General features: G+C 39.4%; 2 protein-coding genes and 1 long non-coding RNA gene across 9 annotated transcripts in view; 2 read left to right on the forward strand and 1 right to left on the reverse strand.

Moving 5' to 3' along the window:
- Positions 1-1,022: 1,022 nt before the first annotated feature.
- On the forward strand, positions 1,023-12,640 carry fam78bb (family with sequence similarity 78 member Bb). 4 transcript variants are annotated; one of them, XR_014535838.1, is made up of 4 exons: positions 1,181-2,390; positions 9,371-9,485; positions 10,084-11,297; positions 11,362-12,640. XR_014535838.1 is itself a non-coding variant. In XM_083555073.1 (2 exons), exons 1-2 carry the CDS (start codon positions 2,128-2,130, stop codon positions 10,604-10,606), a joined length of 786 nt encoding a protein of 261 aa, XP_083411199.1. In that variant the 5' UTR covers positions 1,187-2,127; the 3' UTR covers positions 10,607-12,640. The 4 variants fall into 4 exon arrangements, 1 of the variants encoding a protein (XP_083411199.1); XR_014535836.1 differs by lacking the exon at positions 9,371-9,485 and having other exon boundaries at positions 1,023-2,390; XR_014535837.1 differs by lacking the exon at positions 9,371-9,485 and having other exon boundaries at positions 1,181-2,494.
- A 4,123-nt stretch (positions 12,641-16,763) lies between these two features.
- Positions 16,764-20,937, reverse strand: part of slc35a3a (solute carrier family 35 member A3a) — a 22,341-nt gene continuing 18,167 nt past the window's right edge. For all 4 annotated transcript variants that reach the window (XM_083555052.1, XM_083555053.1, XM_083555055.1 and 1 more), the window contains exons 6-8: positions 18,794-18,912; positions 18,282-18,415; positions 16,764-17,359 (exon numbers count right to left, since the gene is read on the reverse strand). In XM_083555052.1, the coding sequence (XP_083411178.1) occupies positions 17,269-17,359; positions 18,282-18,415; positions 18,794-18,912 (344 nt within the window). In that variant the 3' untranslated portion in view covers positions 16,764-17,268. The remainder of the gene's footprint in view (positions 17,360-18,281; positions 18,416-18,793; positions 18,913-20,937) is intronic.
- LOC310733694 lies at positions 18,919-19,865 on the forward strand. The gene is made up of 3 exons (XR_014535860.1): positions 18,919-19,118; positions 19,384-19,451; positions 19,826-19,865. It is a non-coding gene; the product is annotated as an uncharacterized lncRNA (long non-coding RNA).

The raw sequence follows: 20,937 nt of genomic DNA on the forward strand, positions 1-20,937 counted from the left end.
TTTTTTTACAATAATGGAAGGAAGATAGCTGTTAAAGCATTTATGATGAGAAAACAAGACATTTTACAACATTTGAAGTAACTAAAAATGGATAAATAGTATCTACTGAATAAAGTATACATGAGCACACGGTACAGCCAAAAGTATGTGCACCCATGTCTATCCCACCCCACCCCTTTGTGGTTGGCATGGAAGCACACAATTGTATAAAACATCTTTGTATGCTGCAACATTTATACTTTCACTTTCATTGGAAATAACTAATCCTGTTCCAGCATGATAATGATGCTCCCGTGCACAAAGCAAGCTCCAAGAAGATATAATGTGTTAACAGTGTGTTATAGCGGAAGAACTTAAGTGTCCCATAAAGAACCATTATCTTCTCAACTCCATTAATCATCTCTGAGGTGCACAAGGAGTGAAGCCTCCTCAGATTGACATCAGTGTTTGATCTCACTGAAGCTCTTGGGGCTGATTAAAAAACACAAATCCAAAATATAGAGGAAAAAGCAAAAAAGCAAAAAAAACAAAAAATCATTTTAGGATGATGGAGGTATGGGGTGGTGGCGTATTGGTGTAAGGTCCTGTTATAGGAAAAGAATCAAATTTAAGGTAGTAACAGTGACATTAATTGGATTACGTTCCTAAAAAAAAAGCATCAAAGTGATTATTGGTTTTAAAGGAATGTAAAATCATAGGTATCACTTCCTGTCATTTAAAAAAATAAAAAAATAAAAACATGGAGATGAATTGTTTGCATGTCTGGTCTTTAAAATGAAGGCAATTAAATAAAGTGTGCAAAGTAATGCTGATTTTTTTTTTTTTTTTTACTTTTTTATAAAAAAATTTTCGTTTTAAGAATATAGGAATGCAAAATCATGCTGTTTAACATCCTGAAATCAGAAAAATATAAATGTTAATTTAGGAAGTAGAAGGCTGATGATGGATTTCCCCTCAATCTAGAGGACGTCACTCATATGGAGTTGCAATCTAACTGCAGAATGCAGGATGAGGAGAAACACACACACACACACACACACACACACACAGAGAGAGAGAGAGAGAGAGAGGGAGAGAGAGAGAGAGAGAGAGAGAGAGAGAGAGAGAGAGAGAGAGAGAGTCGCCCCCCCCTTCTCTTCTTCTTCCTCCTCTTTCTCCTCCTTTTCCTTCTCGCTTATTCAGCACCACAGAGAACTGAACAGCGCACAAGCACTTTCCGAATACGGAAACCTTCCAACGCTCAAAGGACACGAGGAGAAATCACTGTGGACATCTCCAGACCTTTTTTTAATCCCAGCAATGCAGGGCTTTCAACTTCCTCGTGAGCTCCATATGTAGTAGTACGATGATGTTATGATGATGATGATGATGGTGATGATGGTAAGGGACTCTTTATTTTTTTAACCCGCCGTGCAACCGGATCCTCACACGGGGCTCGACATCAACACCGTCCCCGTGAATCCGCTGCGGTCTCCTGCCAGGCTTCGGCGCCATCAGCAGAGATAAAAACCGGCTTCCGCTGCAGGTCTGAAGCCTGAAAAACGCCGCGGCAGCGCCTCGCGCATCTCGCTCCGGTTTGTGACATGAAAACGCGGACTAGAAAGAAGGAAGAGGGCTGATAAAAAAAAAAAGAAAAAATAAAGAAGGGAGTGGGGACATCTTTTTACCTTTCCTGTAGAACAAAAAAGGAGGCGTTTAGAGATCTGTGACAAAAATGTTATGATGTGGTGAAGATCACAAAACCATCACTTTCATCCTGGATTATTAGAATTTGTAAAAAAAATCTAAAGAAAATAGACTTGATCCTGTGGTGTGGTATCAAATATACAAGGAGACAGAATCAAGGGGTTCTGGAGAAGATAAAAAAAACACACATTATTACTACTAGCATTGGTCATTTATGGAGTTTGTTTAACATCCGATGCAGGTTTCCACCCGAATGAGCTGGGAGGATTTTAATCGGTGTGAAGTTCTTCCAAGCGCTGGAGATGTTCCGTGATGAAACCCTCTTTCCCAGTGAAATTCTGTGTTTGAGGAGGAACCGAGCGTTTGTTAACGTTCCAACCGTAACCAACCGGTCACACTGATGCAAATTCACCAGTTGAGCTCAGAGCGCGCCTCTCTACCATGGGCTGCGTCCAGAGCTTCAGCTGCAAGTCGCGTGTCAAGCGTGAGAACATCACCGTGTGTGACATGTTGGCTACCATCGACCAGTGTCCAACGGTGATCGAGGAGAACTCGCCCATAGTGTTGCGCTACAGGACGCCGTACTTCAAGGCCTCGGCCCGCGTGATCATGCCGCCCATCCCTCGCCATGAGACCTGGGTAGTTGGATGGATCCAGGCTTGCACTCAGATGGAGTTCTACAACACTTACGGAGACATGGGCATGTAAGTCGAGTTCACCGAGCGTTACCGTGTGACCTGGTGATGAACCGTGTACACCAGGTGATGAAATGCTGCAGAACTCTTGATGAGTTTAAGATTGGTGAAAAGTGAGCCAAAATTTTATCTCCATCCACTCTCAATTATATAAATCTATTTAATGGCTATAAATAATACATATACACGATGCTACATGTTGCAGTCTCCGACTATCCAGTCTCCAGTGTTAGAAAAGCAGTCGTAGCAAAGTTTAACATCCTCAATAGAGTCAGTTTTTTAGCAACATATACAGTGAGGAAAATAAGTATTTGAACACCCTGCTATTTTGCAAGTTCTCCCACTTAGAAATGATGGAGGGGTCTGAAATTGTCATCGTAGGTGCATGTCCACTGTGAGAGACATAATCTAAAAAATCCAGAAATCACAATTATATGATTTTTTAACTATTTATTTGTATGATACAGCTGCAAATAAGTATTTGAACACCTGAGAAAGTCAATGTTAATATTTGGTACAGGAGCCTTTGTTTGCAATTACAGAGGTCAAACTTTTCCTGTAGTTTTTCACCAGGTTTGCACACACTGCAGGAGGGATTTTGGCCCACTCCTCCACACAGATCTTCTCTAGATCAGTCAGGTTTCTGGCCTGTCGCTGAGAAACACAGAGTTTGAGCTCCCTCCAAAGATTCTTTATTGGGTTTAGGTCTGGAGACTGGCTAGGCCATGCCAGAACCTTGATATGCTTCTTACAGAGCCATTTCTTGGTTATCCTGGCTGTGTGCTTCGGGTCATTGTCATGTTGGAAGACCCAGCCTCGACCCATCTTCAATGCTCTAACTGAGGGAAGGAGGTTGTTCCCCAAAATCTCGCAATACATGGCCCCGGTCCTCCTCTCCTTAATACAGTGCAGTCGCCCTGTCCCATGTGCAGAAAAACACCCCCAAAGCATGATGCTACCACCCCCATGCTTCACAGTAGGGATGGTGTTCTTGGGATTGTACTCATCATTCTTCTTCCTCCAAACATGTTTAGTGGAATTATGACCCAAAAGTTCTATTTTGGTCTCATCTGACCACATGACTTTCTCCCATGACTTCTCTGGATCATCCAAATGGTCATTGGCAAACTTAAGACGTGCCTGGACATGTGCTGGTTTAAGCAGGGGAACCTTCCATGCCATGCATGATTTCAAACCATGACGTCTTCGTGTATTACCAACAGTAACCTTGGAAACGGTGGTCCCAGCTCTTTTCAGGTTATTGACCAGCTCCTCCCGTGTAGTTCTGGGCTGATTTCTCACCTTCTTTAGGATCATTGAGACCCCACGAGGTGAGATCTTGCATGGAGCCCCAGTCCGAGGGAGATTGACAGTCATGTTTAGCTTCTTCCATTTTCTAATGATTGCTCCAACAGTGTACCTTTTTTCACCAAGCTGCTTGGCAATTTCCCCGTAGCCCTTTCCAGCCTTGTGGAGGTGTAAAATTTTGTCTCTAGTGTCTTTGGACAGCTCTTTGGTCTTGGCCATGTTAGTAGTTGGATTCTTACTGATTGTATGGGGTGGACAGGTGTCTTTATGCAGCTAACGACCTCAAAAAGGTGCATCTAATTTAGGATAATAAATGTGGTGGAGGTGGACATTTTAAAGGCAGACTAACAGGTCTTTGAGGGTCAGAATTTTAGCTGATAGACAGGTGTACAAATACTTATTTGCAGCTGTATCATACAAGTAAATAGTTTAAAAATCATATATTGTGATTTCTGGATTTTTTTTTTTAGATTATGTCTCTCACAGTGGACATGCACCTACGATGAAAATTTCAGATGATTTCTAAGTGGGAGAACTTGCAAAATAGCAGGGTGTTCAAATACTTATTTTCCTCACTGTATATGTTTTTACGCACGTGTTTTAGTGTGCGATGAAGATCATGGAAAGCAGGATCTATTCATATCCTAAGTAACATGAACAGTTACATTTGCGCCATTTGGCAGCTTTTTCCAGAGCCAATTACATTTATCTTATGATACAACTGAGCAGTTGAGGATCAGGGGCCTTGCTCAAGTGCCCAGCTGAGGGTCATGCTGGAATCAAACTCCAGTCACGGGCCGTGCATTTGGTACCTGGGCCTTCAGTGGGGACTTACCCAACTTAATCCACCTCGTAATACCACCACTATCACATAGCAATTATAGAAACCATCAATACAATACAAAAACGCAATATAACAACACATGGCATTACAGAGAGAGAGTGGTCTGGAAGTGGTGAACAAACCCTTTCCCGGGCTGAGACTAGTTAGCTAGCTTAGGGTTTGGCGACCTCCTCACGACGTCTAGCTTTTCTCAAAAAAGGGTTTTTAAATGTGTCTGAGACCAAATCAATTTCTCTTTCTCCGTAGGCGTAAAAAAGTCTAACTCAGACGTTTAGGGGCTAATTTCTTAAAGGAGAATTTAAAACCTGATTGGCTTAAGAAACAGACTCACTGCTAATAGAGACTAAGGTAAAAAGGCCAGCAGTACTGACTTTGAAGGCCCTGGGCAGATTAGATTGACATGGCAGCAAATAGAGGCTGAAATCTGATTGAACAGAAAATCTAACATCCACAGCCAAGAGAAACGCTACAAAATGAAGAGAATAAACTGTTGGGAATAAATTAATACAATTTTATGGAACAAATATCAGAATTTATGTTGTAAATGTAGGTCAGTGCTTCTGATAGTGTTTAGGCAAGCAGAGAAGGCTTTGCCCGACACTTCGCCCGACACTGTCAAACTCACAACCTTCTGATTACAAGTTAAATTTTTCAAACTGTAAGCTACCAAACTTGGACCGCTACTTTTAACATATTAACTTCTAGAGAGAGAAAAAGAGTACAAAAGATGAAAGAATGACCGTTTGTAGCTGATATAACGTACCAGCAAACAGGAGGCAACCTTTTTTTCATGATAAACATGAAATGCACCTGTAAATGGATTAAAATAACAATGCATTTCATTAATAATGAATGATTATTGGTACATTGCCACAGAGTAAGAGGAATAAGAAGTTTCAGGATGTACTGCTACGTTTTAGAAGAATCAGTTTGAGTGAAAATAATTCAACACTGAAGCTTGTTGTTGACTCCTTTCCAATAACCCAGCACTCAATCTACAGGAAAATCAGTAACCAAATTTACCTGACTAGCTTTACAGTTTTTTTTATTGAATACGTGAGCTAGCAATACAGTAACGATCTGTTAGTCATGGGAGAGCACGTTAGCTTAAATTAAAGCTACTAGCTAGTTAACATCTAAATATAAATCTCAGCAGGGATATATAACAGGAGGGACGGGATTCTTCGACTCGTACGCAAGCGGGTCAAAAACATAAACAAGTAAAGACAGAAAGCAAGAGAACACGAGGTAGAGAAATCACACATTCCTACAACGCTGACTGCCCGATTGGGTTTCTCCACACAGGGTCTGTTCATGTGGAGGTGCGTGTGTTTTAGGGACGTGTGTTTCTACATGCATGTGTGTGTATGTGTGGGGGGGAGTGAAATCCTGTGGAGGTTGTGTGGGTGACAGATGGAACAGATTTGATGACAAGATGCCAGAATTTTGCGCCAAGTGACACTTCCTGCGTAAAAAAAAAAAAAGAAAATGTGTTCTGAGACCGAATCTTCTGAATCTTTCAACACACACACACACACACACACACACACACACACACATACACACACACAGCTGGCCCAGAGCACACACACACACACACACACACACACACACACACACATACACACTCATTACTAACTAATTACTCTACTGCGATGAATTACTCATGAGGTCCTGACACATCAGTGACTGCACATTAAAGCATGTCGCTAAAGACGATAACATCGCTAACAACACTAACTGAATGAACACTAATAAAGATTTGACAGGTTATGGCCTAAATGTGATTTATAAACCAAAAGTAAGGATGACATCTGATAAATGCATAGCCTTCGACAATCAACCAATGCTAGCAAAACGAGACTTCAGGAAGCCCCAGGTTCATAATGCTAAGCTGTGCAATTTTCAGCCATTTCACCAACATCTACTCAGTGCTTTTATCATTATCTTACTGCTAAGTTTACAACCAAACAATCTAGCTTTTTAGTTAAATCACAAATGGCAACCTTTTTATAGTACAAGTCACCAACTAAGTGTATCGTATTTTTCAGACTATAAGCCGCTACTTTTTTCCCCATGTTATGAACCCCACGGCTTAAACAATGGGTTTTTCCCGGTTTCACAAACTCTAAGCCAAAAAACTGAACTCCATAACATTAGACCAATTAAATTTCCGAACGTAAACGAAAAAACGCACCTTGCCTGTGTTCTGAGCTGCACGGCATCGAGAGAAAAAACTTCCATCAGGTGATTTTTAAACGCACGACGATGCCAAACGATAAACTCCCGAGAGAAATTTTTGTGAAAGGAAGGAGGAAGACAGTGAACAATGACTTACTTGGTAGGCTACTGTTTAGATACAAGCCGTTGTAACACGTTAAGTCAGGGTGAAGGGATAGCTCGCTTCTGGCAGGCTATTCCCAAAATACCGCTATCCTCCTAAAGGAAGCGCAACATATTTCACCCGTTACACCGTGTGTAACGTGTCTTTCGTTAAAGCCTGTGTAAAGTACATTAGTGTAGACGGCCTATGGACAGGTGGCTTATAGACAGGTGCGGCTTATTTATGTAAAAAAAAGAAATATTTGTAAAATTCAGTGGGCGCGGCTTATATATGTTATATATATTTGCGTTATAGTCCGGAAATTACAGTACATGACAACTAAAATCAACTTATATTGTGCTTCTAATTAGCTAACTATTTCTATTTAGCTAACATGCTCCATGGGCAACCCTGTATTTTAATTCTTGCTAGGTAGTTTAATACAAAACCAATGCTTGTTAGATTTTGCAAACAATTCCTCAATTTTAATGCCATATGGGTAAGGAAACAATAATTTTTACCATAATTTTCAACTCGACACACAAAGAAGTAAAAACTCAGAATAACTTGCATAAGATCAATTACACCACCTGCTTTTAGTTCTATTGAAGAACAGGAACTTAATACGCTTCTTCTTCTTTCGGCTGCTCCCATTAGGGGGCGCCACAGCAGCTCATCCGTCTCCATACCCCCCTGTCCTCTACATCTGCCTCTTTCAACCACCTACCTGCATGTTACATTATTACTACTACATAAACCTCCACTTTGGCCTTCCTGCTTTCCTCCTTCCTGGTGGCTCCATCCTCAGAATTTTCCTACCGGTATACCCCATGTCCCTCCTCTGCACATGTCCAAACCATCTCAATCACACCTCCCTCACCTTGTCTCCAAAACGTCCTACATGCATGGTTCCTCTAATAAACTCATTTCTAATCCTGTCCATTGTCGTCACTCCCAACGAAAACCTCAACATCTTCAGCTCTGCTACCTCCAGATCCACCTCCTGTCTTTTACTCAATGCCACTGTCTCTAATCCATACAACATCTCAGATCTCACCACAAACTCCACTGCATCTCTCCTTAACATCTCCACACTTCTTCTTCGGTATGCCATCTAAACTTAATAGCTGCTCTCACTTCCTTCTTACTAATCCTATTCACATCCTGCTTTACCATCTCCACACCATCCGACCTTCTCTCTCTCTCATTTTCCTCATTCATCAACTGCTCAAAATACTCCCTCCATCTTCTCAACACACTTCCATCTCCATCCTTTATTGCTCTAACTTGCAGCACATACTTCCCAGCTCGGTCCCTCTGCCTCGCCTATCACTACAATCGCTCATTCCTTATTGTCCAACTTCTCATACAGCTCCTCATAAGCCTTTTCCTTGGCTTTCGCCACATCCCCCTTTACCTGCTGCTGCATTTCCTTGTACTCCTGCCTTTTCTCATCACTCTGTCAATCCCAATTCTGTTTCTCCAACCTCTTTCTCCTTATGCTTTTCTGCACTTTCCATCACATCTCTTTGTCTTCCTTTCTATTTCTAGATGTCACACCAAGTACCTTTCTAACTGTCTCCCTTATCACTTCTGTAGTAGTTGCCCAATCATCCAGCACCTCTTCACCACCACCGAGCCTCTGTCTGACCTCTTCCCTAAACCTCACACTACAGTCTTCATCCTTCAGTTTCCACAAACTTATTCTTCTTTCAGTCCTCACTCTCCTCCTCTTCTTTTTCACCTCCAAAGCCAGCCTACAGACCACCATCCAATGCTTTCTAACTACACTGTCCCCTGCCAACACCATACAATTGTCAGTCTCCTTCAGGTTGCATCTCCTGCAGAAATCATAGTCCACCTATTTGCCCCTTCCTCTACTCTTATATGTCACCATATGCTCCTCCTTCTTTATAAAATAAGTGTTCACCACTGCCATTTCCATCCTTTAATCAAAATCTACCACCATCTGCCCTTCCACTTTCCTCTCCTTAAAACCATACCTACAATCACCTCCTTATCACCTCTGTTCCCTTCACCTACATGCCCATTAAAGTCTGCCCCAATCACCAATCTTTCTTTCCTAGGTACACCTTCTACCACTTCATCTAACTCACTCCAGAATTTTTTCTTCTCCTCCATCTCACATCCCACTTGTGAAGCATTAGCACTGATGACATTTATCATCACGCCTTCTGCTTCCAGCTTTACGATCATCACCCGATCAAAAACTCTCTTCACCTCCACTACACTCCTACTGTACTCTTCCTTCAGAATCACCCCTACACCATTTCTCTTTCCATCCACACCATGATAGAACAGTTTAAACCCACCTCCAATGTTCCTGGCCTCACTCCCATTCCATTTGGTCTCCTCAACACATAACATGTCTACCTTTCTCCTCTCCATCTTATCAGATATCTTTCTCCCTTTACCAGTCATAGTACCAACATTTAAAGTGCCCATCCTAACCTCCACTCTCCTACACTTCTCCTTTCCCTGCTGTCTCTGTAGACATCTTCCACAGTAGCCCAACAGTAGCCAAATTTCCACTGGTACCCTGTTGGCTAACAATACCTGTGGTGGTCGTTGGTAACCCGGGCCTCGACCAATCCGGTATGAAATTCAGGTTTGTTATCCGCATGTTTGATTTGGCACATGTTTCACGCTGGATGCCCTTCATAACACAATCCTCTCCATTTATCCAGGCTTGGGAATGGCACTAAAAGTGCACTGGCTTGTGTAACCCTAATGGATGGGATAGGAAGTTAATACTCTAATACTTAAAATGATCACTAATGGTTAGCTAAACATTAAAGCTAGCTAATGCTACGTTTATAACTTCAGTACAATCTAGTAAATAAGAAACTGAGGTGTGCCTACTGTTAAGTTGACAAAGACAAAGTTTTCACATTCATCTCAGACAAGCTATCTTTAAGCTATCTTTTATCAATATATATATATATATATATATATATATATATATATATATATATTTATATTTTAGCTACCCAGCACTTTTGTTTTAGTTTTTTTAACTGATTGACAGAATTGCAGTGGTAGTTTAGTGGTTGGCTAATTACAATAGTCATGAGAAGATTATACAAATGTTCCACTCCAAAACTTTTTTTGATCAAAACAATATTGATCCCAAGCCCAAAATGGGGTTACTTTCATGAGCATTGTGTAGTATCCCGGGTCCACTCTGAACTTTTGTTTTCTTTTAGGTCGAGCTGGGAGCTCCCGGAGTTGAGGGACGGCATGGTGAGCGCGATTAGTGACTCGGACGGCGTGAGCTACCCATGGTACGGCAACACCACCGAGACAGTGACCATCTCAGGCCCGACATCCAAACCTTCACGCTTAATCGTTGGTATGAACGACAACTTCTACCCGAGTGTGACGTGGGCGGTCCCAGTGAGTGAGAACAACACGCCGATGCTTACGCACATCAACCGTGACCAGAGCTTCACCACGTGGCTGGTGGCTCTCAATGTTGGCACGTGTGAGAAGATCCTGCTGCAGACCATCAAGTGGAGAATGAAAGTGGACATCACCATTGATCCCATGATGCCTCTGGGCTCCAGGGCCAGGCTGGTTGGGCCTCTGCACCAGGATCAGCCAAAAATCCTGACCCAAATGGAGCCTATTCCACAGAATGCCATGGGCAAACCCAATGCCAATGATGCCCAGGTGCTCATGTGGCGACCCAGAAGGGGAACGCCATTGGTGGTGATCCCTTCAAAGTAGCTGGTTAAGGAAATGAGTGCGGATAGAGGAGAGTCTTTTCCACTGGGTTGGATTTTGGCTCGACCCTTTTCAGGAAATCTACAGCAGGGCAAGCAAAACGGACAGCTGAGAGTTCGGTTAGTGAGGTACTGAGCACCCAGGCCTTGGACATGCTAACATGGATCCATCTGAAACGCTGTTTTGGCATTCTGATGTTCCATTTTCAACCAATCTGTTTCTAAACACCTACATAAGGGCCAGTCCTAGTTAGATCAGATATGTCATGCACTATACCACTGAAAAATGTTTTGTTTATTCAAGATCCCCTTCCAAATTTATATCATAATGAACTCCACCCATCTTCAAAAACAATTTCCACCAGATTTTGGGGCAGGGCCATTGTTTGGATATGGGTTTATTCAGAGGAAGTCAAGGAGGCACCAGTTTCAGTTCATCTCAAAGGGGTTGAGGTGGTCAGTGCTCTGTGCAGAACAGTCAAGTCGTTACACTCCAACTTTAACACCATGTAGGGAGGTGGTAGCTTAGTGGTTGAGGCATTGAACTTTGGATCTGATGGTTGAGTTCAAATCCTAGAAACACCAAGCTGCTACTCCTGGGCCTTTGAGCAAGGCCCTTAACCCTATAGCTACTCACTTCTATGAATGAGATAATCATAAGTGAGTATAAGGTCTTCTGCCAAATGCTGTAAAATGCAACTATCTTCATTGAGGTCGACTTTGTACAAGGGTATTGTCATGCTGAAGCAGTGTTTGGAGTTAAATTTAATGCTACAGCAAAACTTGGAGAAGTACATATGGATGTCAGCATTGCACATCTATTGGGCCATATGGTGTATTTTCCACTCTACTGGTAAATTGTATGACGCACAGGACAGAAATTGTCTGATGGCCAACTCTTTATATTGGTATCATAATGAATAGCATTAGTATTGACAGTAGGATGATTGACAGAAGAAGAGAATAGCAGGTCCATGTAAAAACGATTTGGAATTTGGGCTAATCTTCCAGGCTCAGGTAGAATCTGCAGGCAGTTTTTGGCAGCATTCAGCCTATCATCAGGGGGCATCATAAGTTTAAATCTCAACAATGCCAGGAGCCTGGCGGATCCAATCTGGCCATGCTGTCTGGGTGCTAGGGACGGCATACTTTCTTTCAGCTAACAATCAGAGTACCACTGGCTAATCGAGGGTCTCTGTGAACTCATTTATGTAGAAGAGGAGGTATAGAGTTTTTTTTCTTAATGTGTTCAGATGCCCTCTGGGGTACATGCTGGCCTTCACAATTGCCGGTGGGTAGCAGTTGTTTGATTATTAAGAGCTAGTTTATGGGTAGGATGACAAAATTGGAAGGAAGTTATGGAGGAAAAGTATTTGATAAAAAAAAAAAAAACTGAATGATGCAAAAAAAAAAAAAACGTTCTAATCCCAAAGACAAAACTTTGAAAATGTATTCATATTAGTGTGGCAACGTTCCAGTGTTCTGGGGACAAAACTTTTAGGACCACTTGCCTTAATTCCACACTACTGCCTTTGAATGGACGAAGGGGCCAAAAGAGGCACATAAACAACAGAACCTATGGACTGCCTTAACACCCGCTCAAGGCTGGAAAAGGGGAATGTGATATCTAATGCGTGAAGCTGTTAAGAAAAAGGATTCATGAGTTAAGTTTTGAGGTTTGAATCTCACTTTCGATACAACTTCATTCATGATTTGCAATACAGCTCATTTTTTCAGTATCTTTCTGGTTGATTAGAAGCTAAAAAGAAGCAGTGATGGAGATGTTTACAAAGCTTGTGTTCTAGGCCAAACTTCGCACATAATTCAGAGCCTACATTCTTCATCCAGACAAAATCATGACATTGTATCGTAACTAAAAGGAAAGGGATTATACTCCTTTTCGACAAGGTGCTGTTCAGGAAAACCAGCAAAAAAATGTTTTCAGGCAACCTACGTTTCCTGAGAACTGAGCAGTCACGTACTCGGCTGTGTGAGTTTCTGAAGTCAAATGTTATCCCCATAAAAAATTGTTTAAAAAGATTTACCTGGCTTTGAAGATCTATTTTTCCACACTGCACTGACATACACATACATGGCTTGAGGATGGTTTCATTTTTAGACCATAATATTTTTCATTTAGATTTGACAGCATTGATCCCATCAGTATGGTGGTCTAGAAGTGCAAAACGAATGAAAAATTAAACAAATCCAAAAACAAAATAACTAATCTGAAATCAGAGTTAATTTTGAACACTAAATAAATTTTTTTTAAATAAATTTCAAAAACAAAATGACAATTCTGACAAACCGGAAAGGGTGGGTAGAGCTTGCGAACGGAATACTTACCATTTATTGGACAAGACATCTGTCATTCATTGTTAACTTTGTTTCTTGTACATGTGTGGAATACTGTGTTTACTTTAAACCAGTTTTTTTCCAATAGTGCAACTTTAAATGTTTTTTTTTACTTTTACAAACACGTGCCGAGTATTCCATATCCCAAACTATACTTACCTTCAATGGTTTGTCTAAATTGTCATTGTGTTTGTGAAGTTGTTTATGTGTTGTTGTTTTTTATTTGTTCATTTGTTTTTGGATGTATTCATTTTTTTTTCAGTTTGTTAATGTGTTTTCTGATTTGTCAGTTTGTTTTTCGATTTGGTAATGTGTTTTTTCCTCTAGCACTTCTCAGCCGTCATACATCAGACATCGGTATATGAATCTGAAGTCAATTACACCGCTGTAAGCTCCGCCCCTTCCTTCCATCTCACATAGTTAATATTTTGGTAACCGGTGCTTTGCTTCTCGATTCGATTCTCCCATCAGGAAGATAGAGTGCTTGATATTAAGCAGAAAAAATACACAAACAAGTCACGTGTAGTAGCATTTCACGGTTTGCAGCAGGACCTTCAGACAAGTGATTGATAAAAGAATGACATAAAAATATGTTTTGTAGATTTACTCTCCAGGAAGGAGAGTAAATCTACAGTACAGTGCAGCCCCCAAGCCCCAGATGTCCTACAAGAGCAGCGTTTTCGTTTTTCGTTCGCCTCCCACAATTTGCAATTATAGAAAAATATCAGTCAGGGAGCAGAAAAATTCTGACTTTATCACATCAGATTTCAGTATTTATTCAGTTTTTCTAAACCCCAGTGTGAGAGGAGAGTCTGTGTAGAATAATGACTCAGAGGAAGAAATGTGTTCAATTCAAAATTGATTGAAAGAGAGAGAGAGAGAGAGAGAGAGAGAGAGAGAGAGAGAGAGAGAGAGAGAGAGAGAGAGAGAGAGAGAGAGACACACTCAGGCTCTTTCACCTGAGAGAAAGCAAATACGAACAGTAAATCCCTCTGCTGCTCATTAGAGAGACATGAAACATTCCTATACACATACACATGTTTGTGTGCACAAATACCCCCCTCCATACATACACACACACACACACACACACACACACACACACACACACACACACACACACACACACTCTGCACTTTGATGGCTTTTGGTTGTTAAATTTGCAGTTCAAAAATATTAACATTTTCCATCACATGCTGATCCTCACAGCCACCAGAAGACGAGTGAGAAACTGTATTGAGGTGGACATTTCCATTCCACATTTTCCACAACCATGGTCAAATTACCACCACCTTTTTTTTTGTTTGTTTGTTTTTTATGTAATAAGGATTAGTGCAAAGGTTTATAAACACGGTTACAGTGAAAAGGGATTTACACTAAAAAAAGTTCATCTTTAACCTATATTAATTATTTAAAAAATGAATTATTAAGAGGATTGAAGAGGATGAAGAGTGGAAAGTCGGTTGGACCAGATGACATACGGGTAAAATTAAGAGGTGTTAAGTCGGGTTAGTCTCCACTGAAGGCCCAGGTACCAAAAGCACAACTTATTTATTGATTAAAAAAAAAATCAATCAATAAAAATCAACAGCCCCCTGATTCAACGTCCTACACGATTTCTGTTTCACAAATACTAAAAATATAATCACATTTTGCATATTTCACATAAAGGCATATTTTTATTGTATTATATTCTGAGCATAATGAGGCTCAGTACCAGTATCAGTTAGGTGATTTCAAAGAAAATAAATAAAACCCTCCAACAAAAACAATTCTTTAGGGAAGATGTTCCACTAGATTTTGGAGTGTGCTTGAGGAGATTTTTTGTGACGTTAGAAAAGTTCCTGTTCATCCCAAAGTGCTCAGTAGGGTTGAGGGTCAGATCTTAATAGCAGATCTTCCACTCCAACCAATTTAAAGCATATCTTCATGGAGCTGGCTTTGTGAACAGGAGCATTGTCATGCTGGAACAGGTTTGGATCTTCTAGTTCAAGTCAATGGAAAAGGCGTATTTTACAATTGGGTGCCTCAAAGTTTGTGGTAAAAGTTTGGGGAAGAAGCAGGTGGAAAAGTCAGGTGTCCAAATACTTCTGTCCATATTATGTATCTTGAATATAGTCGAGTTTATCGAATATTTTCTGTTATAACAGCACAATATTATTCATCAATATATCAGTAAATGAAAAATCAATTGTGGATCAGTTCAGACCAAACCCTGATACAGTGTGTAAAGATAAACACTGACTCCGAGGCAAATCGTGAAGAAAAACCCTGATGCAGAGTGTAAAATAAACCTGCTGAAGATCTAAAAGTGTAAAGTGGATTTAATCCAAGAACAACCCGGCAGAAGTCAATCCGGAAGATCATCCAGGGATTCGAGGAGATAAACGTTCTCCTGTGCTTTGATTGCTCGAGTTCACTTGTGCACAAACAGTACAGGAAAACAGAGGTTTATTCGATTCTTGTGTTATTTCCACACACATGCACTGTTATAAAAAAAATGTTAAATAAAAGCTTTTAAAAAAACGTAAACCTGCCCCTGATACGTCGCTGGAGCAGAAATACAGCACATATTAAGCCTTAAATATAAGTCACAAGTGAAAAAAGTTATCTGAGAAGAGCACTCTGATCTCTAATATACACATTTAACAAATAAGTACAATATGAGTGTGTTGGGGTTTTTGGTGAATCAAGAAAAAAAAAAGGGGGGGGGGGTTGATATTACTTTACACACACACACACATCATAAAAATTAATTATAGAGCTGAAATCTGCAAAATAAATTGGCTCATTTTCTTTCTAATATTATTTTATTATCAAATTCTCTTTTATTTAAAGCTGCATTACGGTCATTAGGAGAGCGGCCTCTAGAGGTGAATCACTGATGCTACGTGCTGATTGTTTTTTGCACGCAAGACTGTGCGCTGCACGGAGAGCGCTATTATATTTATCATTTATTAATTATAGAATAATATTTACTATTGGATATATTCATCTTTATTTTATTTAGCACATTTTCATGATTCAGTACTGTTTATTTTTGTTATAAATTTCAGTACTATTTTACGTGTTTGTTTGTTTTTTCTTATCCAGTACATATTTATAAAAAAATATCGTTTTGATTAATCGGTTATTGGCAAGTACAACCTAATATCGATATCGGTAAAATATCATCAAGTCAACCTCTAACAGCAGTTATTTTATTTTATAAAGTAAGATACTTTTATGCTTCTTCCCCAAGCTTTGTGTTTACTAATGAAATACATCATAATTCTTTTCCTCTGTTACATCAGGAAGCTACCCAACATAGACAATAGTTTGTGGTCAGTAAGAAGGTAAATATGGACACCTGAACAGTTTTTTGAACTTCTCACTGAACATATACAATGAGGAAAATATACACTGATAATTTATACACACAAAACTTTTTAAAAAATTACCTTTAGTTACTGTAGTTAAGTAGTTGTTTCACGTATCAGTACTTTACTGAAGTATTTCCATTTGGGGAGACTTTTAATTTCATTTTGTGAAATCAGTCGTTCCTTTTTATTTATGATCTATGATTTATTATTATCAAACACGCAGCAAAACACCAATCAGGATCGAGCGCGTGCTCTGTTTTGAACTTTTTTTAATTTAATTTGAAGGCAAATACTTTTGTACTTTTACTCAAGTTTAAATGGACACTTTTACTGGAGTCGTATTTTACTACTTTAACTCAAGTGTACTTGTTTGTGTACTTCATCCATCGCTGCCACACACACACACACACACACACACACACACACACAGTAAGACACAGTCAATACTTACTAAAATGATTTAATAATTCATTTCAAGTTCAAGTTTGAATAGATTATTACACTCATTGCATTTTCAGTGTATGGAGTTTGTTCATGGGTAAAATGACACTCCAAATGGCTGTAATTGGGAAAGAATTCCAGCATTCAGGTGCATGACATGGCTTAAAAACAAACACACACACACACACACACACACACACACACACACACACACACACACACACACACACAGAACTGAATGGCACTCCAGTGAAAGTCTCGAGTATCAGAGTCATGAAGCACGTATGGACAGTTTTATTGTCTCTTCTTCCTCGAGATTTCCTTGTTGTATACAGTGATGGTATAAAAGCGTGTACTCTTCCTCAAAGAACGAGTCGCTTCAGACATCTCAGTCAACCTTCCCCTGTCCTCCTCCTTCCCCTCATTTTCATTTCACTTCTGCGATCCTCTTCATCTCCTCAGCTTCATCCCGGCCCTCCAGCTGTATCCCGGGGCCCCCGGCGTCACGTCATGCTCGGCTCTGGGTCGACGCGTTTTTACCTTCGTAGCTGTACAAAAACGTCGCCACTATGACCAGCACGGCTCCCAGAAAGAAAATGCTGAATGGGAGGGAAATCACGACCGTTAAAAGCGGTGGAACACTCAGGAATCAGACAGCAGTTAGAGCTCACGCTTCCCACGTGACCCACGGATTCTTGTATCTGTTACGATACGGACAAATGTATTGATTTTGGATGGAACACTTTTTTATTTACCTACAATTCCAATCAATCATAAAAGGCTAATTGATTTAGTGCCTTTTATAGCTAGCTGCTAACAACGTGCTTTACAACGAAATATTCAAAACAAATAGAGCATCTACAACTAATGATCAGTGAAGAAACACAAAAGAAAACAACAGAAACTTAACATGCGTAAGGAAATAAATAAATACATAAATGAGTTTTTAACCAAAGATTTAAAACCTGACCTTATATTAAAAGGCAAATTGTTCCACAGCTTAGGAGCAACAACAGAATATATTTATTTATTTATTTTTTATTTTTTTTTAAATACCATTTACTCTATATACTTAAATATAAATGTATTGAATTTTTTACATAGAAATAGATATCGGCTTTTGATTTGGCATTCCTATTGCAAAAAAAAAAACCCAATTATAATAAAATTATAATAAATAAAGCACCAGACTCTAGGGGGCGCTGCACTTATATATATATATATATATAAACACATACATACACATACATACACACACACATATATATATATATATATATATATATATATATATATTATTATTATTATTATTTTTATTTTTTTTTTACATTTATTTATTAATTTATTTATTTATTTTGTTATTTATTTTGTTATATTATAGAATATTATAAAATATAATAGAATTTTCCAAGCCGTGAATTATCAGGGGTTGACTGTATAGATAGATAGATATAGATCTAGAAATAGATATATATGAAAAAGCCCTGAGGTTCGTCTCGCTTTAACAGGACATTCGATTACCTTGTCGGCTCGAAATCCTGCAACCAGAAGTAGGAAATGAGCGTAGACAGGATGATGGACACGGACGTGGCGAAACCTTTCAGTATGTTATCTGCGTATTTAATAACAGCGGCTATGACCAGACCTCCCAATGCCTGTGTGGACACACACACACACACACACACACACACACACACACACACACACACACACACACACACACACACACACACACACACACACACACACACACACACACTATAAAATAACTGATAAAATAATAAATGACGCAGGAAGGTAGTTACATCTTTGTTCTTGATCACATCCAGAAGTAAAATGAAATGTTGTGTGTGTGTGTGTGTGTGTGTGTGAATAAAAGAAAATGTATATAAAAAGCATTGAAAAGTTACAGGTGATGAAAAGTAAAGACACACAGCTCCATGTTACTGGTGTGACCGAGTGTATTTAAATGTGTGCTGATAGTTGGTCATGTGATTTTAATTCAGTGTGTGCGCATACAGCATTAATCTCACCTGTAAGGAAACAACAGTCCAGGTGATGGTGTTGTAGCCCTGCAGCATTCCGTGCTCCTTCACTCTCTCTCCATCATATACCAGCATTCCACACAGGCCAAATACCAGGCCAAACAGACCTTCAACACAAAAAACACCCACACACATTTGAATGTCAGTTTAACCATTTCCATTTGTATGATTGTGTAAATAAGGTGTATGAATGTTGTATGATAGTGTATATAGGGTGTATGATGTTGTATATAGTGTGTATGAAGGTTGTATGGTGGTGTGTATATAGTGTGTATGAAGGGTGTATGATGGTGTGTATATAGGGTGTATGAAGGTTGTATGATGGTGTGTATATATAGTGTGTATGAAGGTTGTATGATGGTGTGTGTATATAGTGTGTATGAAGGTTGTATGATGGTGTGTATGAAGGTTGTATGATGGTGTGTATATAGTGTGTATGAAGGTTGTATGATGGTGTGTATATAGTGTGTATGAAGGTTGTATGGTGGTGTGTATATAGTGTGTATGAAGGTTGTATGATAGTGTGTATATAGTGTGTATGAAGGTTGTATGATGGTGTGTATATAGTGTGTATGAAGGTTGTATGATGGTGTGTATATAGTGTGTATGAAGGTTGTATTATGGTGTGTATATAGTGTGTATGAAGGTTGTATGGTGGTGTGTATATAGTGTGTATGAAGGTGTGTATATAGTGTGTATGAAGGTTGTATGATGGTGTGTATATAGTGTGTATGAAGGTTGTATGATGGTGTGTATATAGTGTGTATGAAGGTTGTATGATGGTGTGTATATAGTGTGTATGAAGGTTGTATGATGGTGTATATATAGTGTGTATGAAGGTTGTATGAAGGTTGTATGGTGGTGTGTATATAGTGTGTATGAAGGTTGTATGATGGTGTGTATATAGTGTGTATGAAGGTTGTATGATGGTGTGTATATAGTGTGTATGAAGGTTGTATGATGGTGTGTATATAGTGTGTATGAAGGTTGTATGGTGGTGTGTATATAGTGTGTATGAAGGTTGTATTATGGTGTGTATATAGTGTGTATGAAGGTTGTATGAAGGTTGTATGGTGGTGTGTATATAGTGTGTATGAAGGTTGTATGATGGTGTGTATATAGTGTGTATGAAGTTTGTATTATGGTGTGTATAAGGTGTATGAAGGTGTGTATATAGTGTGTATGAAGGTTGTATTATGGTGTGTATATAGTGTGTATGAAGGTTGTATGATGGTGTGTATATAGTGTGTATGAAGGTTGTATTATAGTGTGTATATAGTGTGTATGAAGGTTGTATGGTGGTGTGTATATAGTGTGTATGAAGGTTGTATGGTGGTGTGTATATAGTGTGTATGAAGGTTGTATGGTGGTGTGTATATAGTGTGTATGAAGGTTGTATTATGGTGTGTATATAGTGTGTATGAAGGTTGTATGGTGGTGTGTATATAGTGTGTATGAAGGTGTGTATATAGTGTGTATGAAGGTTGTATGATGGTGTGTATATAGTGTGTATGAAGGTTGTATGATGGTGTGTATATAGTGTGTATGAAGGTTGTATGATGGTGTGTATATAGTGTGTATGAAGGTTGTATGATGGTGTGTATATAGTGTGTATGAAGGTTGTATGATGGTGTGTATATAGTGTGTATGAAGGTTGTATGATGGTGTGTATATAGTGTGTATGAAGGTTGTATGGTGGTGTGTATATAGTGTGTATGAAGGTTGTATTATGGTGTGTATATAGTGTGTATGAAGGTTGTATGATGGTGTGTATATAGTGTGTATGAAGGTTGTATGAAGGTTGTATGGTGGTGTGTATATAGTGTGTATGAAGGTTGTATGATGGTGTGTATATAGTGTGTATGAAGTTTGTATTATGGTGTGTATAAGGTGTATGAAGGTGTGTATATAGTGTGTATGAAGGTTGTATTATGGTGTGTATAAGGTGTATGAAGGTGTGTATATAGTGTGTATGAAGGTTGTATTATGGTGTGTATATAGTGTGTATGAAGGTTGTATGATGGTGTGTATATAGTGTGTATGAAGGTTGTATGGTGGTGTGTATATAGTGTGTATGAAGGTTGTATGGTGGTGTGTATATAGTGTGTATGAAGGTTGTATGGTGGTGTGTA

This window comes from Silurus aristotelis (assembly GCF_946808225.1).
Source record: "Silurus aristotelis genome assembly, chromosome: 11".
Classification (NCBI taxonomy): Eukaryota; Metazoa; Chordata; class Actinopteri; order Siluriformes; family Siluridae; genus Silurus; species Silurus aristotelis.